Here is a 25,816-nt window from a genome sequence, read left to right on the forward strand (position 1 = left end):
AACAAGCTTTTGTGCAGCCTCCCGAACAAGCTGGGAAGTGCCGTTTGGGCTAAGCGGGGCGGTGGACGAGCTGGGGCTGGCGTCGGTGTCTGTGTTCTCCATGAGACCTCTCAGCCAGCTGAGGAGTCTGATCCCACAAAGCCAGGATCGGGGACCCAGCCTCCCGAGCAGGGCTGCGTCCCTCTTCTTCCCTCTTCTGCCAGCTTTCCTCCCCTGCTGCTCCCTCAGACCCAGCTTGCCCCCTGTTTCCTGGGTAGGGGAAAGTTGCTGCTGAAGGCCAGAGTGCTCTGAGCTTGCAGAAAACGGAGAGGAGACGAGCTGGGGTTCCCGAGGGCCTCCCCTCGGCCGGGCTCCTTCCCCGTTAGCTCCCCGTGGCCCCCTCTCATGCCTGTCCCCCCCCTGCAGCTGGACGTTGTTATCGCAGACCTGGACGGCGGGACAGTGAACGTCCCCGAGTGCGTGCACATCTCCCTGCTCCCCGAGCCGCTGCTCCAGCAGACCCGGGAAGCCCTCTCCATGGTAAGCACCGCGGCGTCTCCGCACCTCCAGGCCTGGGGGAGCGCAGGGGGCAGCGGGCAGAGCGGAGCTGGGGGCAGGGCTCCTGCCTCAGAGCCCCCCCGGCCACGCCGCGCGGGACCTCTCCTGCTCCCGATGGCCTCTGCTGCGTGGCAGGGCTGCGGGGGGCTCCTCTGCCAAAGGTTTCTGGGAATCAGGTGGCTGGCTCCCAGCCCTGGGGCAGGAAGCAGCTGCAGCCCTGAAGCTGCTTTTCTGGCTGCTAGCGCATTCCCAGAGCCTGCCGGCCCTGCGAGTGCGTGCCCAGGACAGCGCAGGCAAACAAAGGCTGGGAGCCTTGGCCTGGGGCCGGGGGGAGAGGGGCCGAGCTCTGCTACATGCCTGAGCCCCCCCGTGGCACGCGTTTCCCTGGCTGTGACAAGGACGTGGGGCTGGAGAGGCAGCCACCGAGCTGTCCCTGGGCTGCTGCATCCATCCAGCCACGGGGAGCCCGTGGCACAGCCGGGGGGGGTCTGCTGGCTGGTGGCTGCAGCCCAGCCCTGCAGGTTTTGAGCCCCTCACACCTCGTCCGTGGGTCCTGCCGGGCTCCCGGGGAGCGCTGCTGCTCCGTGCCCGGCTGGGAGGACAGATCCCATCCCCGCGGGCTCGAGCATGCTTTGTGCCCTGTCTCTGCAGGTCTTGGACCCGGAGCTGGAGGTGGCAGATCTCGCCTTCCCCCCTTCCACCGTGTCTGCCTCTTCTCTCAAAATGCAGGTGGGTGCAGTGGGAAGAGGGGAGGTGCAGGAGCAGAGAGCCCCTGCGGGCACCGCGCTGCGCGGGCACGGAGCAGGCTGGCACAGAGCAGGCTGCCCCGCACTCAGCACCGCTGCCTCTGCAGGTGGGGGCTCAGCACGCTGCCCCCAGCCCCGGGACATGCTCCGACCTGGAGCCAGCAGCAGTGCCAGAGGGGGCTCAGCACACGCTGTGCAGCGCTGCCCTGCCGGGAGCAGCACCTGGGGCCCCGGGGCTGCGAGCTCCTTCCTCTGTGTGCGGTGTCAGGGACACTGTGAAGGGCAGAGCACGGGGGATCCGTCTGCCTCTCCCTTTTCCCTTGAACCTTTGGGTTTCCTGCCCCGCTCAGCAGAGGCCGAGCCTGACACGTGGCTCGGATCTTGGGTGGAAACTTGTGCCCCGCTTGCTGGCTGCTCCTCGCCCCTCTGACCGCGCTGCGTCCCCGTTTGCAGGACAAGGAGATCCGGGCCGTCTTCCTTCGCTTGTTTGCACAGCTGCTGCAGGGCTATCGCTGGTGCCTGCACATCATCCGCATCCATCCCGAGCCCGTCATCCGCTTCCACAAGGTACGGCCAGGACAGGAGCACGCGGGGTGGTGGGAGGGCAGGAAACCTGGGGGCTCAGCCAGCAGGGGTGGGCAGGGGACGGGCAGGGGACAGGCAGGGGACGTGGTGTTGCAAGGACTCTGCTCCTCCTGCCCCAGGGCCTTGTGCCCGCACAGCAGAGTTATTTTTTCAGGCTGTGTTGTAGGTCTGTGGATAAACTCCTCACCAAATGGGTTGAATTAAGGCTGGGGAGTGAATCTGTGGGAAGGTTTGCACAAATGCAGCTGCATCTAGCAATAAAGAGCTGCGTTGCCAGCAGGTGCCTGCCCTGCACCCCTGCCAGCTCCACCTGCATCCCGTGTTTGTCCTTGGGAGTCCCGAGGTCCCACGGGTCTGATACCATTTCCCTCTTCATGCCCACACGATGTCAGGTGCACCACAGCTGACGTTCCTGTGCCTGGTGTCGTGCAGAGGCTTACAGAAGGCATCCCTCACGTCACAGCCTGGAGCTGGGGGTTTTCTGAAACCCAGAAAGTCCAGGGAAAATCTTAAAGTCTGGGCAAAGGAAGCAGAGCCTGGGGAGAGGAGGCAGGCAGGGCCGGCTGGTCCAGGTGCCTTGGGGCTGTTGGCAAATGCAGGGCAGGGAGAAAAGGAAAATATTCGAGGTGTTTGGGAGTCCGTGGGGAGACCAAGCCCAGGGGAAGACAACAGACACAGAGCAGAGGGACTCGGGCGCTGCAGCTCAGCGTGGCCAGCGTGTTCTTACAGGTTCTGAATGATTTTTTTAATGCTCAGTAAACGTTTATTGATGACAAAGACTCGTGTGTTCCATAAAACTATAAGCACGCAGTAAACCCAAGAAAAACTTTTACTTTTTACCTTTACCTTGGTAAAACAGCCACAGAGCTTAGGAAGCATAATGAACATTCACTTCATAAAATTATCACGTGCAGCAGCTGTGTGTGGTACAAAATAGCCTGAACCCTGCTCATTCGGCTGCTTTGGCCACAGCAGCATCTCAGAAACATCCCGTTCTTGCCCAAATAGCCACTCTGACTGCTTGTAGCACCCTGCAGCCCTGCTCCCAGCAGCTCACCGGGTGGGTGAGGGTGCTGGGGGAGCCCCACGTGCTGCTGACAGCTCTGCATTTCCCTGTTGCAGGCAGCCTTTCTGGGGCAGCGGGGGCTGACGGAGGACGACTTCCTCACCAAGGTGCTGGAGGGCATGGCGTTCGCGGGCTTCGTGACCGAGAGGGGTGCCCCGTACCGTGCCATCGACCTGTTCGATGAGGTGAGCAGCTCCCCGGGTCCCTGCCGGCACCCCGCACCGTGCCGCCCGCGCTGGGAACGGGTGGGAACGGGTGGGATGTGCTCCATCCCATGGCACGGGCTGGGGATCTGCCTCGACGCTTGGCTGCGGTGCTGAGCCCGGCCTGGCAGCTTTAGGGATGGAGCTGGGGCACGGGGAGGGCGGTGGGATCCTGCCCAGGGGGCTGCTGCTCCTCTCACCCGCCTCTCCTCCTTCCAGCTCGTTGCTTATGAAGTGAAGCGCATGCGTGCAGAAGAGGGGAACAAGCAGAAAATCCTGCGGCACATCAAGGAGCTGGCAGAGAAACTTTACAAAAATGTGAGTCCTGAGCAGCGGAGGGGAACTGATGGGAACCTGGGTCATAGCCCCGGTCAGCCTGCCCCCCCTCCACGTGTGTTACTGTGAGCTGGTGCTGGCGGTGCTGTTCCATCCTGCCCTGCACTGTTAGGTGTGGCAGGACACCCGAAGGTGTCTGTCCTGGGAGCAGGAGCCCTTTTTTTGGGGTGGCCTGGCCATCAGGCACTTTCTTTGCTCTGGAGCAGCCGGCCAGCTGATGCAGGTGTTGTATGGCACAGGACAGACCTGCTGAGGTCTTCCGAGAGCAGAGCAGAGCCCTGAGAGCCCCTTGGGCATTTCAGCCCTCCTGAATGGCTTTCTGCTCGCTGCTGAGTTCAGGGCCAGAGTGCTGTCCTGGCAGCTCCTGAGAGCAGAGCACGATGGCACTGTAACTAAGGACTCAGGACTGCAGGTCCAGGGGGCTGTACAGCACCTTCTGGGAGAGGAGGAGAGGAGCAGGGGTTGCAGAAATACCTTTCTGAGCCTCCTGCTCCGGGAGGGGACACAACTTCCCCATGCCTGAAAAGAACCTGCCTTTTTGTGCCAGGAGAACCCGTACCCCGCAGTGACCATGCACAAGGTGCAGAAGCCCACGGAGGGCTGCCACCTGCGCCTCCACCAGAAGCCTTTTCCCCGCCTGGATGAGGGCACGGTGCAGTGGATCATCGACCAGGCCACGGCCAAGCTGCAGACTGCCCCTCCTGCTGTGAAGGCGGAGAAGAAGTGCATGGTGCCGTCGGGCCCCCCCATCGGTAGGTGTGCGCACAGCTCCTCTCCCCGCAGTGAGCAGCCCAGCTCGGGAGGAGCTCCCCGTGGCCGTGCCACTCTCGGGGTGCCACCTCAATTCTGCACTGCAATGTGTCCGAGGGTCCCATGCGAGCAAAATGTGGGCAGTCCTGCCTCCTGGCTGAGCGGCTGCGCTGTCCCCGTTAGCTGACCCCAGTTTGGAGGTCCCTGGGCTGGAGCCAGCATGAGGGAGCAGCTGCAGACCCTGCAGGATTCCTCCAGCAGAGCCTTGGGGACACCCCTTGCCCCCCAACCTTGGGGTGACAGCCCTGCCCTGCCCTGCCCGAGCTGACAGCCCGCTCTCTCCCCAGCTGCCATCCTGGAGCGAAACGGCAACGCCCTGGCCAACAGCGCCCGGCGCCTGGAGGTGGTCAGGAACTGCATCTCCTACGTCTTCGAGAACAAGATGTTAGAGGCCAAAAAGGTGAGGGGCGCTCGCCAGGAGCTGCTGGTTGAGGGGAGGGCACTGGGGTCGCTGCTTCTCCTCCGTGATGGGCTGGGGAGGCTGCTCCGTGCCTCTCTCCAGAACTCTGCCGAGCAGCTCTGTTGCCCTTTGGGCACTTGTTCTCGCAGCCCTGTTCCTCCCTGCTCTGTCCCTGGGCCGTTGGCTGATCCCTCCATTGCACCAGGGTCTCCCAGTGCCCCTCAGGGTCTGTCCCACAGAGGTGGCCAGGCTGGGGTCCTACCCCCAGCCTTGCTGAGCAGGGAGCCCCCCCGAGCTGTGCTCCCGCTGGGGATGCTCTGCTTTGCACCCACGTTGGATCAGCTGCATGTAGACAACGTGGTGTCCGCCCGCACAGCCAGAACGTGGAGCCCCTCCTGCACCTCTCCTCGGGGGCTGCCCTTGATCTCACCATCCCCCAGAGCTCAGCCGGGCCCCATCTTCCTGCTCTTCCTCCCGCAGCTCTTCCCTGCCGTGCTGCGAGCCATGAAGGGCCGAGCAGCCCGGCACTGCCTGACCCAGGAGCTGAACCTGCACGTGCAGCAGAACCGGGCTGTGCTGGACCACCAGCAGTTCGACTTCGTAGTGCGCATGATGAACTGCTGCCTGCAGGTAGGAGAGGGGCTGGGGGAGCACAGCCCCCATGAAGGAGAGCGTGTCCTGCTGGGGGAGGCAGCGTCGTGCAGGGCTGGGGGTACCTCGGGGTGTCTCTGAATCCTCCCCTGAGCTCTGTTCCCTTCCCCAGGACTGCACGGCCATGGACGAGCACGGGATCGCAGCTGCTCTCTTGCCACTGGTCACTGCTTTCTGCCGAGTGAGTACCCGCAGTGCCCTGATGCCTGCTGTAGTCAGGCTGGGCTGAGGTCACAGAACCATCTAGGCTAGAAAAAACCTTCAGGATCATCGAGTCCAACCATCAATGTGGCACACTGAGTGCCATTGCTATACCGTGTCCCTTAGTGCCACGTCCACAAATCTCTTAAATACCTCCAGGGTTGGAGACTTCCCTGGGCAGCCTGTCCCAACACCTGATCAATTCTGCCTTCCAAAACTGATCTCTGTTGGGCCCTGGGTCAGCACTGAGCAAATCTAAGAGTTTGAAGGAACGCTTGGAGGAGCTCTGATCCAAGCAGCCCTCCTGCCTGCCCAAGGGCACAGGCGAGGGAAAGGGTTAGCTGGGGAGGAGAGGCTGGCACGAAGGCCGTGTCTGCATGCAGCTTCTGTCTTCTGCTTCCTCAGAAACTGGGCCCGGGCATCACGCAGTTTGCCTACAGCTGTGTGCAGGAGCACGTGGTGTGGACCAACATCCAGTTCTGGGAGGCGATGTTCTACTGCGATGTGCAGAACCACATCCGAGCCCTGTACCTGGACAGCAACGAGGAGAACCACACGGAGGAGGTGAGCTGGTGGTGTCAGGGTGGTGTCAGAGCAGCTGCATGGAAGTAGCCCCCCTAGGTCCACAGGACAGGGACGGATGAGGGACTGCAGCCTGTGCTTGGAGGCTGCTCTGGGGGCAGCGTGGTGAAGGCTGGCAGGTCTCCTGTCCATGCAGACCTCTGACACGTCCTTCTCCTCCTTCAGGAGAGCACGGAGGAGCCGCAGGAAGCCAAGTCTGCCCTTGAGATAGCGTCAGAGCAGCTGAGACTCTGGCCCACCATGAGCCGAGAGAAGCAGCAGGAGCTGATCCAGAAGGAGGAGAGCACCGTGTTCAGCCAGGCCATCCACTACGCCAACCGCATGAGCTACCTGCTGCTGCCTCTTGACACCAGCAAGAACCGCCTGCTGCGCAGCTCCGGGCTGGGGGACGTGGAGAGTGTCAGCAACAGCCTGGTCACCAACAGGTACACGGGGCACGGTGCCGAGAGCACACCTTGGCACGATACCTGGGCATCCGGATCATTCAGCCACGAGGCAGGATTGGTGCAGGTTGCACTGCCCAGGGCTGTTTCATGTCAAGGGTGGGACCCCTGGGTTCATATGAAAAGGGATGAAGACTCCTTAGGACTCTGCCTGGCGTGGGCAGGGGCCTCCTGCTGTGGTTGTGGCAGTGGGGAGCCGTGCTCCAAGCTAAATCTTCTCTGCTTCTGTCCGGCAGCATCGCTGGCAGCGTGGCTGAGAGCTATGACACAGAGAGTGGCTTCGAGGACGCCGAGAGCTCCGATGTGGCCAACTACGTGGTGCGATTCATCAACCGCTTCGTGGACAAAGTCTGCACGGAGAGCGGCGTCACCAACGAGCACCTCAAGGGGCTGCACGTCATGATCCCTGGTAATGCGCCCTGCAGCTCTGCCGGGGGGCGGGCGGCCACGTGGTCCCACTGCAGGACCCTTCCTGAGCAGCTGGGGTCTGCTCACCAGGGGATTCTGAAAGAAGCAGCAAGAAGGGCGAAAGAGGAGCACTCGGTGCTAGGGGCAGGTCACTGGGGAGTGTGTGAGCTAACGAGTTGCTCCTGGTCCCTAACTTCGTGCTTGTCTGCAGATATTGTGCAGATGCACATCGAGACGCTGGATGCCGTGCACAGGGAGAGCAAGAGGCTTCCTCCCATCCAGAAGGTATCGGCCTGGCCCCCCGCAGGGTGTGGGGAAGGTTCTGGTGCTGCGCGGGGCTATCGAGTCCCCTTCCACGTCTGCGTGGCCCTAAACCTCCTCTTTTACACCCCCGTAGCCAAAGCTGCTGCGCCCCAACCTGCTGGTGGGCGAGGAGTGCGTGATGGAGGGCTTCCGAGTGTACCTCATGCCCGACGAGCGGGAGGAGGCCGCGGGGGGCAGCGTCGGTGGCCCACCCCTGCTGCCTGCCGAGGGAGCCATCTTCCTCACCACCTACCGCATCATCTTCAAAGGCACCCCCACGGACCCACTGGGTAAGGCCACCCGTGCGCCCCGTCCCCCGGCTGGGTGTGTTGGTGCTGGGGGCAGGCGGCCAGGGGCGATCCGGGGCAGCAGGTGGGTGCTCCCAGTGCACAGGAGGGTGCCTGCTCTTGTTGTGCACCCTCTGGAGATGTTACACTGCTCGTGCCCATCCCCAAAACCCCGTGGCCCTGCTGTAGCACCGCTGCCCTGTTGCTGGCCTCCTGATGCTGGGGGCCTGGTGGGAGCTGGCCGGGCGGTGGCTGACGGGTTCCCTCTTGTGCCCAGTGGGGGAGCAGGTGGTGATCCGTTCCTTCCCCATCGCCTCGCTGACCAAAGAGAAGAAGATCAACATCCACAGCCAGCAGGATCAGTTCCTCACGGAGGGCCTGCAGCTACGCTCCTGCACATTCCAGGTGAGGCCGCGGGGGGCTGCTCCTTGGAGCCGCGTCGGCACAGCTGAGGGGAACCTTGGTGGGGGGACCCAGCAGGGACCTGGCTGGCGCTGGCTTCACCCCCTGGGACGAGGCACTCGCTGCCCGTGCTCACCTGGTTTGGGGTAGTTTTGCCTGCAGGGGCCAAAGACGGCCTCTGAAGGGGGTGACTGCACCTGGGGACAGAGCCTGAGGGCCCCTTGCAGAGGAGGGACTGGGCAGTGGTCCCGATGCGGGGCTGGTCGCTGTTTGTGGCTGGAGGCTCCTCTCCAACTGCTTCAGTAGCTGCTGGCGCCCTGGGAAGGCACGTGCCGTGCTCATGCCCTCAGAGGTGATCCTGGAAACCTGGTAGTGGGTCCTAGGAGAGGAGAAATCCAGCAGGGAGAGGTGTTAGGAGGAAAATCACTGCTGAGCACTGTGTGTCTCCAAGAGACTCATGGAGACAGAGCAGCTCGGGGAGGAGAGCACCACGCAGAGTGCTGCCTGCCCCTTGCTGCCTGTCCCTGTGCTCTGGGGACATCCCGGGGGCAGTGCTCATGTACAGAGCAGCCCCAAAAGGGCTGTGTATGGCACCAAATAACTGGCACAGGGGGCAGACGGGGAGCCCCCTGCCTGGCCCGTGCCCATGGTGGTCGCTGCTGAGCAGGACCTGGGCCGGGGGAAGGGCCGGAGGAGCTCTGCTGCTCTCCCTCACCCCACGGTGCCAAACACACGGCGACCCCCCTGAGCCTGCCTTCTGCTTGCCCTCGCAGTTGCTGAAGATCGCCTTCGATGATGAGGTGGCTATGGAGAGTGCTGAGGTCTTCAGGAAGCACCTGCACAAACTGCGCTACCCCCAGCACGTCCACGGCACCTTCGCCTTCACCGTGGGCCAGTCGCCCAAGCAAGCCATGCAGCCCAAGGCCAAGGAGAAGAACCCCTCGCTCAGGTACCTGCAGCGGCCCCGGAGCAGGGGGAGTGGTTGTGGGATGCTCCAGGCCCTCGCAGGCGGTGCTGGGGCTCTTCTCTCCCTCCTCCAGCCCACCGGTAGAGCTGCCAGGCAGGGGAAACCAGGCACAGGGTCCAGAGCTGGAGCTCGGGGTCCCTGGGCATGCCTTGCTCAGACCTCCCTGGCACAGGATCCCTGCTCCCTTTGGGTTTTTGCAAGGAGGGGAATGGTCATTTTTTTGGGGTCCTTTTCCAAGCAGAGGACCAGCCAAGCCTGGGAAGCGCGCTGATGGCTTCAGTGCTGCTCCCTGCACGGCCGCCCAGGCTGAAGCAGCACAAGTCCCCAGGACGCATCTCATGGGAGAAGCTCCACTGGGCACGAGAGCGTGGGCTCTGCCTTTGTGGGGCACGGGCAGCGCTGCGGGGCAGTGGAAAAGCTCTGTGCTTGGTGCTGGTCCGAGGCCAGACCCTGCTCCTGCGCTCGGTGGCCGCTGTAGCTGTGGGTCTGGTTGCTGCTGGTCGTGCTTGGTGTGCCCTGGAGTCTAAGCTGCTCTCCCGTGTTTGTGACTCAGCTCCCAGCAGGTGACCGGTATGTTCCAGGGCCTGACAGTGGGGGTCATGTCCCTCGGGCACCTTGGCCATTCAACCACGTAAGATGCCTTCACCCTGTGCGGGAGCTTGCCAGGTGGCCTCGGCTCAGGCTGCAGCCTTCACTGCTCCCAGGGCTTCTTCTCACCTCCTCTGCATGCTGCCTGGGCTGGGGGCTTGGCACTTTGGGGACGCCCTTTTCCAGGCTGAAGGTTTGGGGTGCGCTCCTACCGCAGCCTCAGGCGGCGGGGCGGCCGTCCTAGTGCTCCATGGCACGGGTGGATCCCCAGGACGTGCTGAGGGAGCTCTGCGTCTTCCTACTAACCTCTGGGGACCACCAGAGCTGCTGGGCACAGCTCTCCTGGGCACGGTCCCTGATCTTGCGAGGTCTGCTTCATCACCACCCCACATCTGCTGCCGGCTGTGCCCCACACTGCCTGCAGGTCTCGTTGCTCTGGGTAGGAAGCACTCCTGCTTCCAGCCTCTGTACCTGACCACTGCTTCCCAGAGTTGTTGCCCAGTCCTGAGGCTTTTCTTCTAATAACCGTAGGGAGCAGTTAGATTCCCTCTTGGTCTGCTTTGCAAAGCAAAACGAGCCCCCTGCTCTCACTTGGGCCCCAGTCCTGACCAGGTGAATTACCAGAGATCCGTGCGCCAGCTTGGCTGTTCTGGGCTGGACGTGGCCGATCCCTGCCTGATTCCTGCAGCTTCCTTACTTGTTCCTCTTTGAGCCCGTGGGCTCCCTGAGGTGATGATGATGATGATGGTGATGATGATGATGATGATGATGATGATGTGTGAGGTCCTGCACACATGCAGACCGTTCGTGCCTTCAAGCATAGGCTTTTTCCGGAGCTGTGTCCTAAGGAGCCTGCTGTGACCACGCAGCCTAACCATCTGCAGGTTTTGGAAGATTTCCCTCCTGCGCCTTCCCATTCCTCCCTGGGCAGGCAGAGAAGTCCCCCCACGGGCGGGTGTGGGGCTGAGCCCAGCTGCTGTCCCTGTCCCCCTTACACAGCGCCGGGCAGCTCGCCTTCAGCAGCTCCCCTCTGCCCCGTGGCTGGGCTGGGCTGGGCTGGCAGCGTCCCCATGCAGCCTCCAGCAGCTGTCACCTGGTGGTCAGAAGGAGCCCACCTTGGAGGAATGAGGATTTTTTCATGATGGGGGCAGTGGGCACGGGCTGCCCTGGAGAGCTGGGGGTGCCCATCCCTGGCAGTGCTGGATGGGGCTGGGGGCAGCCGGGGCTGGGGCAGGGCTTGGAATGAGATGGGCTCTGGGGTCCCTTCCAACCCAAACCATTCTGGGATCCACGATCATCTAGGGACACGGCAGATCAACGGGTTTGGGGGCTCAGATGTGGAGGTGGTGGCTTCAGAGCCCGGGACATGTCTGTCTCCATGCCGGTGGTGCTCCCGGGAGGCTGGGGCGCTGGGGGCTGCTCAGCCTGGCTGCCCCCAGCCTCTGCAGCCTGGGCTCGGGGCTCGGTGCCAAGCGCTCGCCCCGTGCTGGGCGCTGCAGGTGGCATCCGTCCTCTGGTGGCCGTGACTGTGACCGTGCCTGTCGGTGGTGGTCGGGGTGATCGGGGTGCTCCGGTGGTCGGGGTGTGCCAGTGGTCGGGGTGCTCTGGTGGTTGGGGTGGTCGAGGTGCTCCGGTGGTCGGGGTACTCAGGTTTTTGGGGTGCTCTGGTGTTCAGGGTGCTCCGGTGTTCAGGGTGCTCCATCTCTGCTTCTCTCTGGGGGTGATGTGGGTGCTCCTCCAGCCTTCGGGGCCTGCCCTGGTGGCCGTGCTCGTGCTGGAGCGGGTGTCAGCTGGCCCCGGCCTCTTTCTCTTGTTCCAGGACGCTCTCCAAAAACCTGGTGAAAAACGCCAAGAAAACAATCGGCCGCCAGTACGTGACACGGAAGAAATACACGCCGCCCGCCTGGGAGCAGCGGAGCAGCCAGCACTTCGCAGAGGACAACGAGGACGAGATCTCAGGTTGGGGGCACCCTGCGTGGGGAGGGAGGTGGTGGGAGCAGGGGGAGGCTGCAGCAGGAGCTCCCCGGGACAGCTCTCGGCTGTCACCGTGCAGGGAGCAGGCGCGGGAGCTTCCCTGCGCACAGCCCTGCCCCTGGTCACCTCTGGCTGTCCCCAGCAGCCTGCCAGCTCTCGTCCCCTTGTAGGGGGCAGCAAGCTGAGATATTGCTGCGTTAGGAACTGAAAACACCCAGTGAGCCAGCCGGGGCTGGGCTGCTCAGAGCCTGCATTTGGGCTGTGGCCTCAGCCTGTCAGGAGAAAATGTGCAGACGTGAGCTGCAGCAAGAAGGTTGGATTAGATGTGAGACAAACTCGTTTGGGCTGAGGAGCAAAGGACCAGGAGGAGTTCTCAGTACTGAGGATCCCAACCTTCCCCAGGGAGGGCTGTTGGAGGAGGCACGGCTGTGGGATCCGGGGGGGAGCAGTATCCATGGGGAGCTTGCTGCGTGTGGGGCTGGCCTCTGCTTGTAGGTGGCTGATTTCAGAGCTTTCCTTCTGTTCACGAGGATGCTTTGAATTCTGTTAACCTAACGAGCTAAGGCTCTTGCTTCAGAGCCCTTGGGAAGGGTCAGAGCTCTTCCATTTCAGGGGAGGGCAGTGGGGTGCAGCTCCCATCCTGTCCTGTCTCTGCCAGGCTGGACGATGCCCCCAGCTGCAGGCGGGACACCTCCTGCGTGCCGCAGGCTGACCCCGGCCCCCCTTTGTCTCCGCAGTGTCCGAGGAGATGGACAGAAGCACTTTGACCCCCACCACCACCATCAAACCTTCGGAGAAGACCATCAACCACCTGGTGGAGCGAGCCTGCTGCCGCGACTACCAGCGGCTGGGGCTGGGCACGCTCAGCAGCAGCCTCACGCGCTCCAAGAACGAGCCCTTCCGCATCTCCACGGTGAACCGCATGTACGCCATTTGTCGGAGGTGAGCACGGGGAGAGGCCATGGGGGGGCAGCGAGGGTCTCCAGTCACCCGTGGGAGCTGCGGGTGGGCTGGTGCTGCCCCTCGCCGCGCCCTGCAGAGCCCCCGCTCTCCCCCGCAGCTACCCCGGGCTGCTCATCGTGCCGCAGAGCATCCAGGACAACACGATCCAGCGCATCTCCCGCTGCTACCGCCAGAACCGCTTCCCCGTGGTGTGCTGGCGCAACTCCCGCACCAAGGCCGTGCTGCTGCGCTCGGGAGGGCTGCACGGCAAGGGCGTCGTGGGCCTCTTCAAGTCCCAGAACGCCCCCACCACAGGTGCCCGTCCCCCTCACCCCGGGCAGCGCCATGCTGGGGCGGGCTGTGGCCCCATCCCGTGCCCAGGGCAGAGTGCTGATGCTCTTGGCTCTCTCCCAGGCCCCTCGCAGACAGACTCCACCAGTTTGGAGCAGGAAAAGTATCTGCAGGCCGTGATCAACTCCATGCCTCACTATGCTGATGCCAGTGGGCGCAACACGCTCAGTGGCTTCACCTCGGCACACATGAGCAGCGCAGGTGAGAGCAGCTGGGTCGTGGCGCTGCGCAGGGCGCAGGGGAGGCAGGAGGCTCGCACCTTACCTGGTGCACGGGGCCCTGCTCGCGGGTCCTGCTGCGTGTCCCAGAGCCTGGACAGCCAGGTGAGCAGCTCTCCCTGGTCTGCCACGTCCACGAAGGCAGCAGAGCCTTCCCGGCGCACTTCCCAGAGCTCCCAGTTCCCACCGGGTCTCCAGGACTGGTGGTGGTGGGGACGGGTTTGGGCAAGGCAGTGCCCCCGCACCTGCAAGCACTGGGAGCTCCCGACTGGATCCAGGAGCTTGCTGAGAGCCAGGGGGGGGTGGGAGGGGACGGACCCCATCAGCTGAGACCTCGGCACCAAGCGCAGCGAGGGCAGCGCGGGGTCTGTCACGGGACGCTGCGGTAAGTCTGCCTCGTGCTGCCCGAGCAGAGCTCTCATTGCTGCCATTCCATCGCCATTCATCGTCTGTCCCTGCCATCCCACCCCGTCATTGCTGCGGAGGTGACCGGGGGCCAAAGGGGTGTAGGAGAGCCCAGCTGCTGAAGCCCCCCGGGGCTCGTTCCCTGGTGCAGGACGTACCCAAAGCTGCTGCAGGAGCAGCACGGTCAGAGGGGCTGGGGGGCGGCGAGGGAGCGGGCACGGTGCTGGGTGATGCCCCCAGTGCCAAATACCCAGGGCGGTGGCACTCGCTGGTGCTGTGGGGTGCTGTGGGGTGCAGCCCCTGCTCACGCTGCTGCCGCAGGTGCCCACGTGCCGTGGCTGCAGCTGGAAGGTGAATCCTGCATGCTGGCCCCTGGTCCCGGCCCCGGGCTCTCCTGCTTGCCGCTGGTTCCTTCTCGGGCCCCTTCCCTCCCTCTGGAGCAGCCGTGGGGAGGCAGGGCGGGAGGGCCCTGCGGGAGCAGCACAGCGAGGCTCAGAGCTGACATTTTGTTGGTGCTACAGATTTCTCCGACAAGAGGCAGCCTAAGCTGGGATCGCTCATGAAGCAGGTGATGGGAGGGAAGGACGATGGGCCCGGTACTATTAGCCGTGGAGGTGAGGACGTGCGAGTGAACGCTGCCTCGTGGGGGCCTCGCGAAGGCCCCCGTGCCGGGGCAGCTGGGGTAGAGTAGCTGCTTCCCTCTCGCTTCCCCAGAGCTCTGGCATGGGGCAGCCGCAGGGGAGGGAGGGAGGGAGCGGCCGCAGGACCCAGAGGCAGCTCCGCGCCATCTCCATCCCATTCGTGGCTCCAGTGGCTCCATCCCGGCCCCGTCCCTTCCATCCCATGTCCGCCCAGCGAGAGCGTTGGTCCAGCTCCGCCCGGCGCCTTCGCTGAGGTTGCTTTCGTCCTGTGCTCTCAGGGCTCGGTCACAGAGCCAGGGTCATCACCCTCTCCACCCCCAAGTGCGCGTCGGCGAAGGGCCGCGAGGCGCCCCGAGGTACGGTACCGCCGTGCGCATAACCGCCGCCCGGGTGCTAACCTGACGACTGACCCCACAGCCCACACACCCCACGTCCCCCTCACACCACTAATGCCCCAGTAACACCACCGCCCGCCCGCTCACGCCTGCGCTCAGCCGAGCACGGCCCCGCTGCGGCCCGGCCGCGGTGCCTGCGGTAAGTACCGGGCCTGCCCGCGCCCACCCCGCGCCCTCCCCCAGGTTTGCTTTAGGCTCCTCGCACTTCTGCTGGTGCTCGCTGGTGGCGGTGGAGGAGAGGGTCTGGCTTGCAGGGAAGGGGGCACGGGGGCAGCCCGCCTTGCTCGGGGCTGGGGCTGTTCCCAGCACACGGTGGGCAGGAGGCCCTACAGCACCCAGCGAGGAGACGGAGCAAAAGCAAACCTGGTGCCCGGCACCTTCCCAGCATGTGCTCTGAGGGCTCTGCCCTGCAAAACGGAGAGCTGCTCTCCTTCCCACGGAGAGCTGCTCGCCCTGCGCCAGCCCCTCGGGGTCAGGGTGAGCGCAGCGGCCGTCCCGGCCTTGGGGACCCTCGGTGACCGCGTCTGTCTTGCAGGCAAGTGGGGCAGCATCCGCGCCAGCGGGCGCATGAGCAGCTACGCCCTGAACGTGGAGATCGGGTCGCGCCTGGCGGGGAAGGACCTGCTGAGCGCCCAGCACAACGGCAGCCCCGCCGAGGCCAGCTTCCTGCGGCAGCACCGCGCCTCGCTCTACATCATCGGGGACAAGTCGCAGCTGAAGGTGATCGAAGGGGACGCGGTGGTGGCGGCGGGGCTGGGCGCTGGGTCGCACGGTGGTGCTGACGCTCTCCTCCCGCAGGGGGTGAAGCCGGACCCGCTGCAGCACTGGGAGGTGGTGCCCATCGAAGTGTTCGACGTGCGGCAGGTGAAAGCCAGCTTCAAGAAGCTGATGAAGGCCTGTGTGCCCGGCTGCCCCGCTGGCGACCCCCCTGTCACCTATCTGCGGTCCCTGGAGGAGTCCGAGTGGCTTTCCCAGGTCAGTGGTTCCACAGAGGCTGTGGGGCCCCCGATCTGTCTCCATGGTCGGAGTCTTCGCTGTCGGCTCGTGTCAGGGATGTGTTCATCCCTCCTGGTGAAGCAGAGGCTGAGGGGGGGTCTGGGGGCTCTGTCCCAGGTGCCACTGGGTGCAGAGTGGGGACACCAAGTGAACACCAAGCTGGGCTGGGAGGAACAAGGCTGAAAGAGCGCAGACTCTTTCAGCTGGAGGAACAGGGCAGGGCCCGAGGGAGCCGGGGGGGACCCAGGTTCTGCTTCTCTGCAGGACGGGGTTTGTCTGCAGGGCTGCCGTGGGCACAGACCCGGGGTGCTGGAGGGAGCGCAGCACCCACGGCCGTGCTGCTGCAGTGGTTCTGCTCCTCTGCCTTTGCTGTTCAGGCTCACAGTGCCTGGGTACAGGACTCGTGTCCTGGCCCCGCAGAGCCCTTGTGCTCTGCTCCATTTGAAGAGTGCTCCAGAAGAAGGGGTTGCTTTGCCCCACAGCAACAAATGAGCTTCCTGCTCCCTGTTAAGTGTCGATCCTTGCCTTGGCAGATCCACAAGATCCTGCAGATTTCAGTGCTGGTGGTGGAGCTGCTGGACACGGGCTCCTCTGTGCTGGTCAGCCTGGAGGACGGCTGGGACATCACCACGCAGGTAGGAGCCCTCAGCTGCCCGGCACGACGGCTGCCACCGAGCGTCCCCAGGAGCATCTCGAGCCCCCCCTTGTCCCTGCAGGTGGTGTCCTTGGTGCAGCTGCTCTCGGACCCCTACTACCGCACAATGGAGGGCTTCCGCCTGCTGGTGGAGAAGGAGTGGCTGTCCTTCGGGCACCGCTTCAGCCACCGCGGGGCACAGACCCTGGCCAGCCAGAGCAGCGGCTTTGCGCCCATCTTCCTGCAGTTCCTGGACTGCGTGCATCAGGTGAGGGCCCCGTGCGGGCTGCTGGCCCTGCTCCCCAAGCACTGGTGCCATGCTGGTCCATGCACTGGTGCCATGCCCAAGCACTGGTTCATGGCTTGGGCAGCAGCTGCCAGCCTGGGTGTGTGCTGGGAGCCCTCACCTCGCTCCTCCTCGCAGATCCACCTGCAGTTCCCCATGGAGTTTGAGTTCAGCCAGTACTACCTGAAGTTCCTCAGCTACCACTACATTTCCAACCGCTTCCGGACGTTCCTGCTGGACTCGGACTACGAGCGCATCGAGCTGGGTGAGGGCAGCGTGTGGGGTGCACGGGGAGGGGGGGGCAGCTCAGTGCCTGGCCCCAAATAACGCCATCCTGCCCTCCTCTCCGCAGGCCTCATTTACGAGGAGAAGGGCGAGCGGAAAAGCCAGCAGGTCTACAAGTCCATTTGGGATTACATCGACTGGCTGAACAAGAAAGCTCCCGTCTTCTTCAACTACATGTATGCCCCCGAGGATGGGGAGGTGAGAGCTCTGCCGCTGCTCTGGATCCACCTGCTCCAGCCCCCCAGGTCCCCGCACTCTGCAGGGGCTCAGGGATTTCGGGGGATACTGCAGGGAACCTCGAGCACAGGAGAGAGCCTGAGCTGGTGCTGTCAGGGTCTCCTTATGGGCTCTTCACCATCATGAGCTGGATGGCGAGCCCAATCTGGGGCTGGGCAGCTCAGAGCCTGCATTTGGGCTGGGCCCTGTCCTGGCAGCAGCTCTGGTGTCTGCGGGCCAGCATTGCCCTCTGCTGACCAGCCTGCAGCCTCCTGGTACCAGCCAGAAAACATCACTGCGAGGAAAGCTCTTTGTAAAGGGACTGGTTTCCAGTCTGGACAGAGAAAACCAGTAAAACCCAGGCTTGTCTGCAACCCTGCCGCAGGGCCAGGTCTGCCTGGATGCCGCCGGCTGTTCTCAGCATAACCCTGGCTCTTCCCTAGGTGCTAAGGCCGTACAGCAACATTTCCAACCTGAAGGTGTGGGACTACTACACGGAGGAGACGCTGTCCGAGGGCCCCTCCTACGACTGGGAGCTGGTGCAGGGGCAGCCGGAGCACGTGGAGGAGGCAGACCGGCAGGACACCAGCGCCCCGCAGACAAAGCGCAAAATCATCTGGCCCTGCTACGACAACCGCAGCCGCGTGGAGCCCGACGCCATCTCCAAGCTGCTGGAGGTGAGTTTGGGCTCGGGCAGTGCCCCAGAGGTGGTGCAGTGCCCTGTGCACGGCGCTCTGCAGCCCCCTGGCACACAGACAGCTCGGGCTGATGCCTGAGTCCTCCCTGCAGGAGCTGCACAACCTGGAGATGGAGCTGGGGCAGGTTCCGGAGCGCTGGAAGGACACGTGGGACAAGATCAAAGCTTCCCAGCGCACCGAGGCCCGGCAGGAGGGCAGCCGGGTAGGGCTGCGATGGGGCTGAAGGGAGGACTCGGTTCTGCCGAGGGTGCCCAGCGAGGCTGCTGTCGGCTCCTGCAGCCCAGGGCTGGTGCTTGATGTGCCTGGGGAGCCGTCCCCCCTCACACGGTGCCCTCTGCCCCCCGCAGACCCCCAGCTCCCTGCTGATGTCCTCCGGCCTCTCCCACCACCGCCGCTCGCTGGGCGTGTACCTGCAGGAGAGCGGCGTGGGCTCCACGCTCAACCTCAGCCTGGACAGCGACACCAGCAGCACCTCCACCCCGTCCAGCGGGAAGCAGGGCGGCAGGAAGAGCACCAGCACGCTCTACAGCCAGTTCCAGATGTCGGAGAGCGAGAACAGGCAGGCAGGGGGGGACAGGGGCGGGGGACAGGGGTGGGGGGCCCTTCCCAGAGAGGTGGCACCTGGGTTCTGCAGCGCAGGGACCTTGGTGGTCCCCGTTGATGTCTGGCTGCCACCAGCTGACCCACACGCGGGCCCCTCTCTGCTTTCACCCACGGGGCGCAATGAGGCACTGACGCACTGCCCGCGCCCCGCAGGTCCTATGAGGGGACCCTGTACAAGAAAGGAGCCTTCATGAAACCCTGGAAGCCTCGCTGGTTTGTGCTGGATAAAACCAAGCATCAGGTACTGAGGGGCCGGGCAGGGCGAGGGCTGTGTCCGGGATCCTCCCCTCCCTCCCCGTGTGCTGAGCTGCGTGCGGGACCTCTCCCCCCAGCTGCGGTACTACGACAGCCGGATGGACACGGAGTGCAAAGGCGTCATTGACCTGGCCGACGTGGAGTCCATCACGCCTGGCACCCCCACCATGGGGGCCCCCAAGACGGTGGACGAGAAAGCTTTCTTCGATGTGAGTGGGGCACCGAGCCCCTGCTGCAGGGAGGGGAGCTGGGCAGCCCACAGCCCCTGCCCCTCGCTGGGCTCCTGGGGGCCGCGGCGCCGCTGTCTCGCCCGGAGCAGCCGCCCGGCCCCGCTCACCTTCTCTCTCCTCCCCTGCAGCTGAAGACGACGAAACGAGTTTACAATTTCTGCGCCCAGGACGTGCAGCTAGCCCAGCAGTGGATCGACCGCATCCAGAGCTGCTTGTCGGACGCGTGAGCCTGGCTCAGAGGAGCCTCTATTCCAGGCACAGAGTCTCCCGCGCCCCAGCACGTGGAGCAGAGGCAGTGCCCAGGCTCGGCGCTGAGCCGGGGCTGTGACTGACTGGCGAGGAGCTGGACCCTTCCCGTCGGCCGCGGGTGTGCTGCACCGGAGTGCCCGCAGCCGCCCGTGCTCCCGCAGGTGGTGGTGGGGGCAGGATCAGCGTTACACTATGGTAGGACTGCGTAGTGGAGGAATTCGTCGCATTGAAGCAGGCTGGGGTGCGGGCGGGAGCCTGTCCTGCTCTGCTCCCCCGTCCTGTCTGAGCCCTGTAATTACCCTGTGTCCGCTCTGCACCTCCGGGCCAGGCGGCCTCGCTCCAGCTCTGCTGCAGCAGGGATGGTGCCGGCTGGCTGGAGAGGCTGCCCCCCGCCACTGCCCCGTGCTGCTAGAGAAAGCAGGAGCTGCCTGGCTCCCTCGTCCTCCCCACGGCTTGCATGTCTGCCCAAGCACCCACGGGGCAGGGTCTGCTCCCTCCTCACCCGGTGCCGCTGCCCCCGGTGCAGTCGCTGGCCCGAGCGTGGCCCAGGCTTAGCCCCTGCCCTGCTGGAGCCGGGGATCTGCAGCTCAGGGTGCCCGTGGGTGCAGAGGGCGCTCGCCTGAGCTCTGGGACCATCCTCCCCAGCCCTTGAGCTCTCACAGACTTGCACAGGAACAAACGAGCACAGCTGCTGCCTGCCCGGGGCTGCTCGTGGTGTTGTAGCTGTAGGTGCCAGGCGCATGTACGGGGGGGGGGGGCATGGACGTGGCTGGTGCCTGCTCAGGCCGTGACCAGCGGGCTCCCTGCCCTGGCAGGCTGCAGCCTCTACCTCCTTGCTCAGGCTTGCTGGCGGGGGTGCGTTCCCCATGGGAGGTGCCAAATGCTGCAGCCTCGGGGCCCTGGCCCAGGCTGGGGGGTGCCCCTCTGCCCCTGCAGGTCCCTTCCCAGGTGGGGACCACCCAGCCCCGGGGACAAGGGGTCCTGCTCGGCTGCAGCCCAGGGTCCCCACGGGCTGTGAAGCCGGGTGGTGACGCCAGGGACAGGATGTGATGGGCACTGTCGGGTGCCACGCAGCCTCTGCTCTGGTCTCCGCTCTGGCCACCCCGTGCGCCCTGCGGCAGGGAGCGGGCAGCACCTTGGCGGGCACCGTGCCGGGCACTGCGCTGTGCTGCCCGCTTCTCCCCACCTCTGGGGCTCGTCCCCTCCCCAAGCCCCCCTGCTTGTGCTCAGGCTGGGCCCCTGCCAGCGCTGCCAGGCCGAGCCCACCGGTGGAGGGGTCCCGGCCCCGCAGGAGGGCAGGTTTGGCCCCACAGCGCTGCTGGGGGCTGCGCGTCCCCCCCTGCTGCCGCCTCCCTGCTTCTTGCTGTCACAGTGTCAGTGCAAAGGGGGAATCTCGGTACAGAATCAGAGCCTGCAGCACCTCATCCCCTGCACTGGTGTTACTGCGGGGGGGTTTGGCCCCGCTCACCCCGGGGTCGCTTCCTGGGCAGGTGGAGGTCGCTCAGGGCTGTCCGTCCGGCCGCAGGATGGGACCCGGCCCCCGCAGCCCTCCCAGCTCCGCGAAGCGACCGTGACCAGGGCCCGACCCTCCACGCCTCTCCTGCAAGCTCAGCCAGCTCTCCTACCTGTCTTGTTTTTAAAGGAGTTCCTTGTTTTATTTCAGTGCAGAGGTCTTTGTACAGTCTTAATCCCCAGGTTCCCCTCTTTGTTTTATTGTACAATAATGGCTGTGGCAGGTAGCTGGTGTAACATGGAGGTTTTGTAACTTACCTGAGCAGTTGTAGATTATTGAAGTTTCTGTACATTGTGTCAAACATACAGAGTCCTTGTATTGTATTGTGCCTAGAGGAAAAAGGTTATTATATAAAAGAGAAGACTAACTGAATTTAATAAAAAAATTAATATGACACGTGCCCCTTGTGTCTCACTGCCACCGACAGCGGGTACCCTGCAGCCCCCCAGCGCCGCAGGAGCTGCAGGGTGGGGGCTGCCACCTGTGGCTGGGGCCAGAGCCCTGAGGAGAGCAGCCGGCACAGCGAGGAGGAGGAGGGCAGGAGCCCCGCCAGGACTGCGCTGAGCAGGGTTCAGTGCTGCCCATCGCGGTGCTCACAGAGCGTGGGTCATCAGGCGTCTGCTGCCTGGGGCGTTAAAGCTCAGCTCTGCTGTGAGGCCATCTCTGCTGGTCCCTGCTACATCGTGGTGGGGACATCCGGAGCAGCTAATTTTAAGACTAAAAGCTAATGAACAAACCCAGCAGCCCCTGTACAGCTGTGTAAGTCTCCAGCAGCTCAGATTTTATGCTTGGTTTTCTCTCAGTTTCCAATCCTCCCCCCTGCCCCCTACACAACTTGCAGCTGTGACTTTCAATTTGTTAAACGACTTTTTTTTTTTTTTTCCCATTTGCTGTCCATATGAAAGGGTTTTGTTTGTTTCTGTCTTCCTTCTTCACCTTGCAGGAACACAACCCCATTTGTCTCAGGCTGTGCACACAGCTGGTCCAGGCCCCGTCCCCATCCTACTGACCGCCCCTGGGGTCCCCTCCAGCCCCAGGAGTGCGTTCCGAGGTTGAACCAGTTCCCATTTTTCACGTGACGATGCAAGGAGCTGTCTCCAAGCAGCTCACACTGTGCATGGATGAATCACAGCACTGCTGAGGCACGCTGAAAACTGCCTTAAATCTACAGCAGCTGATGGAAACCAGTGAAGTTGAAGCAAAAAGAAACCCAGACCCAATGATGCCAGTTTGCAACCTCGCTATCATGCTTTGGTGGGGCGCCATGCTTGGGGCTGCTCACCTTGGGCAACCAAAAAGCTTCATTACTATGGATGGGAACTGTGACTTCACGCAACCGTCTCACTTAAACCTGCTCCTGGCTGCAGCCACCACGATGGGGACCCCTTGGAAAAAACAGAGGGAACAAGAGAAGGCTTTATGTGATGACTACATCCCACAGCCCTGAAATGGGGTCAATGGGGAACAAGCTCCAGGGGTGAGTCCCGGCCCTGCTCCACGTTTGTGCCTTGGCTGGCACAGCCTTTACCTGCAACAAGCACGGCTTTCTTGCTAGTGATGACTTGAAAACTTGTCACAAGGCTCCTTGGCATGGAGCTTTTTCTTGCAACACAGCTGTGAGGCAACAAAAAGGGACCGGCTGCACACGGAGCATTTGGCAAAGCTGCCAACAGCCCAGGCACCCGGGGTGCTGCGGGTGGTTTGCCTGCCTGCAGGCCGGGCTGTGGCAAGGACTAAACCTGGGTGAGCAGGAGCGTGGCTGCAGTGGGATGTGCATTGGCCTCACCATCAGCCACGTCCTTGGTCACAGCCCCCAGACACTCTGCAGGTTTCATCCAGAGCCCCAAATCCTGCCCTGTACCAGCTCCTGATGGGTGCCGGGTCACTCTCGCTTCACTGGTGCAGATTAAAAGCAAAACCTCGCTCCTCTCACAACGCTGCTGCTGCTTTTTCACCTCCTCAGGCAGCGCAGGTGCCGGCGCGCTTTTAACTTCTCTCTCCCCTTCGAGAGCAACAAAAGCCTTCAAGCCCCACTGCCCTGGCCTCTGCTTCCACAGTGTCCACGGGAGGTGCCCCGAGCCCTGGCCACGGCTCCTGCACCCCCATGGGGGGGTCCCACAGCCCCGGCACTGCCCGTGCACAGCGGCCGGGCTGAGGCTGCGACGGCGCCTGGCTCCCGGGAGCGGCACGGCGGGGCTCAGCGTCCTGCAGGAATCCACCACTGGCACGTGAATTTTGAACTTTTATTGATAGTTGGAATTTACAGCCTAAAACTGACAACATAGAGAGATGCAGACTTTTTTTTTTTTCTTTTTCTTTTTTCTTTTTTTCTTTTTTTTTTCTTCTTTTTTACAAAAACAAAAACCAAAATAACCAAAAGCCACCAGCATCAGTTTTACAATATAAAAGTTTTGACAGTAGAGAGACTAAAGTACATCTGGAATTACTCAGAAAAATAAACAGGGAAAAAAGGCAGTAATTTAAAATTTGTCCCTCATATATACACATAGATACACAGACATTGCTTACAAAGACCCGGTTTCAACATTTAAGGGCAGTAGGCATCATGAGAAAAAAGGCTCCCCTATGTCATTGCACTAAATTAATTCACCCAGTGGGGCACCCCCTTCGCCACCCCCTCCCGATTCAGAGGAAAGGCCACTTGAAGCTAGGACTGAGCTTCCGCGTCCCCCGGGGGCTCGGCGAGGACCCCCCCGCGCCAGCCCCAGCCTCCGGGCAGCCGCTGCCTGGCACGTCCGCTACCACAGCCTCAGGACACCGTCTATGCAGGCAAATTATTTCTTATTGCTATACAGAGTGCATCTTACCTATCGTCAGCCACCATTTTATGGTTTGTTTAAAAGGCAAAAAAAATAAAAAATAAAAATAAAAAAAAGAAAGAGAGGAAAAGAAAAAGAAGCATAGATTCAGCCCCTAACGCTTGTTTTTCCAGCCAGGCCACCGGGGCGCCTGCAAACCCAACGTGCAGCGAGCCTTTCCTTGGGGAAGCACTACAGCTGGGCTTTCCAACAGTGCTCAACAGGCAGATTTTTCAAGGAAACTTGGCTCTCCAGACACCAAAACAAAACACCTGGAATTTTAGAAGAGCAGAAGAAAGCGGGTGCAGAGCTTTGCTGAACACCTGGGCCCCCGTCTGGGCACGGAGCGCTGCAGAGCCCGGCTCCCGAGCCCACCACGGCCCCATCCACACCCTGCGGTGCAATTCGCCCACCTTGCACCGGGCTGCGAGGGGTCCCAGGAGCCAGGAGGGCTTCGCCCTGCATCCCGCCAGCCCTGGGACTCGGCGCTGAGCGGCGGTGACACCGGGACTGTGTGGTGCCGGCTGCACGTTTTCCTCTCCCGAAATGAGGCACCGCGCCCGGCCGCGGCTCTGCAGGGACGCTTGGATGGAGCTGCCTGGCCAGAGGCTCCTGGAGCCTTCCAGTTTTCTCCGAGTTAAGTAATTCTTTTTTTAAAAAATATGTTTTGGGTTCCTTTTAGTTTAAACAAGCATTCCAGGTCCTCTGGCACTGGGTGGCAACTGGTGAGCTTCCTAGGGTGGACGGGCCTTGAATAAGTGGTTTGTGCTAACAGTCAAAAAGCCAAACACCTCCAATTGTCTCACGTCTACACCGCAACCTAACGCCAAACCCAACAGAAACCGATGGAGGTTATGGAAAACCCCCAGAAAAGCAACTCCAGGAGTTACAGGCAAGAGACCGTGGATCAAAATAAAGTGGCAAAGAATATTTAATATTCTGATTGCTTTAAATATGCCAAGTGCAAATTAACTGGTTAAACCATGGCGTCTTTTCGAGTTTGAAAAGGAAGTTTCTGTTTGTCTGAGCAGATACACCCTATAATAAAAAATATCATCAGAACCATGGATATTTTCATGTGCAATAATACGTATTACCCCCTCTAAGTACGTGCATGTATGTATGCATAGAAGTACACACACACACATCGATATGATGACCACCTTAAGCACTGCCAAGCTGATCTAGTGCCAATATTGGGGTTGTGTTAAAGAAAAAAGTTTACAAAATATCAGGTCAAGAAAAAGGTTTCTATAAAACTTTACATTTCAACTGAAGCTGCTCAGCTGGATTTTAAACGCTGTCAAAACCCAGTTCGGATACAAAAGGCAAACAGAGAAACAGACAAGGAACAAAAATTAAAAATCAACAACCTTATTTTCCATGAGCCTCGCTGAGAAAACACCAAAATGAGAAACCATTGAGCACTTTTTTTTTTTTTTTTTTTCAGCCTGAAAATGTTCCTTTGACTTAACTTCACCTACCTAGAGAAAATGGCAGCGATGTATTTATAACTGTAGCGAAACAGTAGGTTATTGTCAACCCAGAAACCCTAACGAGTCGGTTAAGTCCCAAATTTAAGCCCAGTGGAAGCGAGTCACGAGTGAATCCTGCCCTTCCAGAACCCTTCCTCCACGCGCCCAGTACCTTTTTTATTATTATTATTATTTGTACCAACGATTACGGTGTTTCAGAAGGTGCACACTTACCCACCAAGAAATTAAACGCAAACCCAAAAGCTCTGAGAAAAATAGGTCTAAGGTGAAGAAATTTAGAAATATACACATATTTATACATCTATAAATAGACCCTATGTACACGGCAAACACGAGGGCGAGAGAAGGAATGGAAGCCAGCCCCGTGTGAGCCCAGCGCCCCCGCCCCAGTCCCTGTGCCCCCGTCCTGCCCTGGCCCCCAGTCCCCCCAGTCCCCACGGCCCCCTGACCCCCTCTGCCAGCTCTGCACTGCCTTTGGCCACGCTCAGCCTTGGGCGCTGACGTTTCCAGGAGAATTTATCAAAAATAGGTGAAAAACCTCTCAGGCACAGCAACAAACGAAGGATGCTCCTCGCGCCTCGACCTGCTCTGGGGCAGAACAATTTTCTCCCTTGCCTCCCTGCAGCCCTTCCCCGGGCACCAAACAGCCGCGGGGTCACCCGGTGGCCCCGATTTAAAGCCCTGCAGCAGAGGCAGACGCCGAGGGCGAACACCCCAGCAGAGCCCCCGTCTCCATCACCTCCATCACCACGCTCAGCACCGCGCCCCCGGAGCCTCTCAAAGTGACCCTGGGCCCAGCCACACATCGTTGAGCTGGGGATTTCTGCCCCCATCCCGTTGGCACACCCATCCCGGAGCCTTGGCAGCCCCCCAGAGCCACCCCGCTCCATCCAGCACCGTGCGCCCGCAGCAGCCCCGGCCCCTGGCACCCAGTTCCTTGGAGTTCCCAAATCCCAACCAAACAGATCCTGATGGCACCGCTGGCTCCGTGGTAAGGTCAGCAGCCAGAGCTGATTTCAGCCTATCGCAACTTAACGCAGAATGTTTTAGGATTTCCAGGACGTTCAGTTACACTGATATTTTGCTGCCATGACA

General features: G+C 61.9%; 1 protein-coding gene across 8 annotated transcripts in view; it reads left to right on the forward strand.

Annotated features, from left to right (window-relative positions):
• Positions 1 to 20,800, forward strand: part of SBF1 (SET binding factor 1) — a 60,903-nt gene extending 40,103 nt beyond the window's left edge. The window contains exons 9-43 of one of the 8 annotated variants that reach the window (XM_038186495.2): positions 406 to 519; positions 1,189 to 1,266; positions 1,737 to 1,850; positions 2,991 to 3,119; positions 3,357 to 3,455; positions 4,021 to 4,225; positions 4,571 to 4,683; positions 5,164 to 5,313; positions 5,447 to 5,515; positions 5,941 to 6,099; positions 6,283 to 6,542; positions 6,797 to 6,969; positions 7,180 to 7,253; positions 7,366 to 7,561; positions 7,836 to 7,963; positions 8,734 to 8,909; positions 9,481 to 9,558; positions 11,335 to 11,474; positions 12,227 to 12,431; positions 12,550 to 12,746; positions 12,846 to 12,983; positions 13,927 to 14,019; positions 14,325 to 14,402; positions 14,977 to 15,161; positions 15,240 to 15,416; positions 15,971 to 16,072; positions 16,154 to 16,339; positions 16,496 to 16,622; positions 16,710 to 16,840; positions 17,302 to 17,535; positions 17,648 to 17,758; positions 17,904 to 18,115; positions 18,313 to 18,400; positions 18,492 to 18,623; positions 18,773 to 20,800. In XM_038186495.2, coding sequence (XP_038042423.2) covers positions 406 to 519; positions 1,189 to 1,266; positions 1,737 to 1,850; positions 2,991 to 3,119; positions 3,357 to 3,455; positions 4,021 to 4,225; positions 4,571 to 4,683; positions 5,164 to 5,313; positions 5,447 to 5,515; positions 5,941 to 6,099; positions 6,283 to 6,542; positions 6,797 to 6,969; positions 7,180 to 7,253; positions 7,366 to 7,561; positions 7,836 to 7,963; positions 8,734 to 8,909; positions 9,481 to 9,558; positions 11,335 to 11,474; positions 12,227 to 12,431; positions 12,550 to 12,746; positions 12,846 to 12,983; positions 13,927 to 14,019; positions 14,325 to 14,402; positions 14,977 to 15,161; positions 15,240 to 15,416; positions 15,971 to 16,072; positions 16,154 to 16,339; positions 16,496 to 16,622; positions 16,710 to 16,840; positions 17,302 to 17,535; positions 17,648 to 17,758; positions 17,904 to 18,115; positions 18,313 to 18,400; positions 18,492 to 18,623; positions 18,773 to 18,871 — 4,950 coding nt within the window. In that variant the 3' untranslated portion in view covers positions 18,872 to 20,800. The remainder of the gene's footprint in view (positions 1 to 405; positions 520 to 1,188; positions 1,267 to 1,736; positions 1,851 to 2,990; positions 3,120 to 3,356; positions 3,456 to 4,020; positions 4,226 to 4,570; positions 4,684 to 5,163; positions 5,314 to 5,446; positions 5,516 to 5,940; positions 6,100 to 6,282; positions 6,543 to 6,796; positions 6,970 to 7,179; positions 7,254 to 7,365; positions 7,562 to 7,835; positions 7,964 to 8,733; positions 8,910 to 9,480; positions 9,559 to 11,334; positions 11,475 to 12,226; positions 12,432 to 12,549; positions 12,747 to 12,845; positions 12,984 to 13,926; positions 14,020 to 14,324; positions 14,403 to 14,976; positions 15,162 to 15,239; positions 15,417 to 15,970; positions 16,073 to 16,153; positions 16,340 to 16,495; positions 16,623 to 16,709; positions 16,841 to 17,301; positions 17,536 to 17,647; positions 17,759 to 17,903; positions 18,116 to 18,312; positions 18,401 to 18,491; positions 18,624 to 18,772) is intronic. The other 7 variants (XM_072036535.1, XM_072036561.1, XM_072036512.1 and 4 more) reach the window with 7 other exon arrangements.
• Positions 20,801 to 25,816: the final 5,016 nt, after the last annotated feature.

This window comes from Anas platyrhynchos, chromosome 1, assembly GCF_047663525.1.
Source record: "Anas platyrhynchos isolate ZD024472 breed Pekin duck chromosome 1, IASCAAS_PekinDuck_T2T, whole genome shotgun sequence".
In the NCBI taxonomy this organism is placed as follows: Eukaryota; Metazoa; Chordata; class Aves; order Anseriformes; family Anatidae; genus Anas; species Anas platyrhynchos.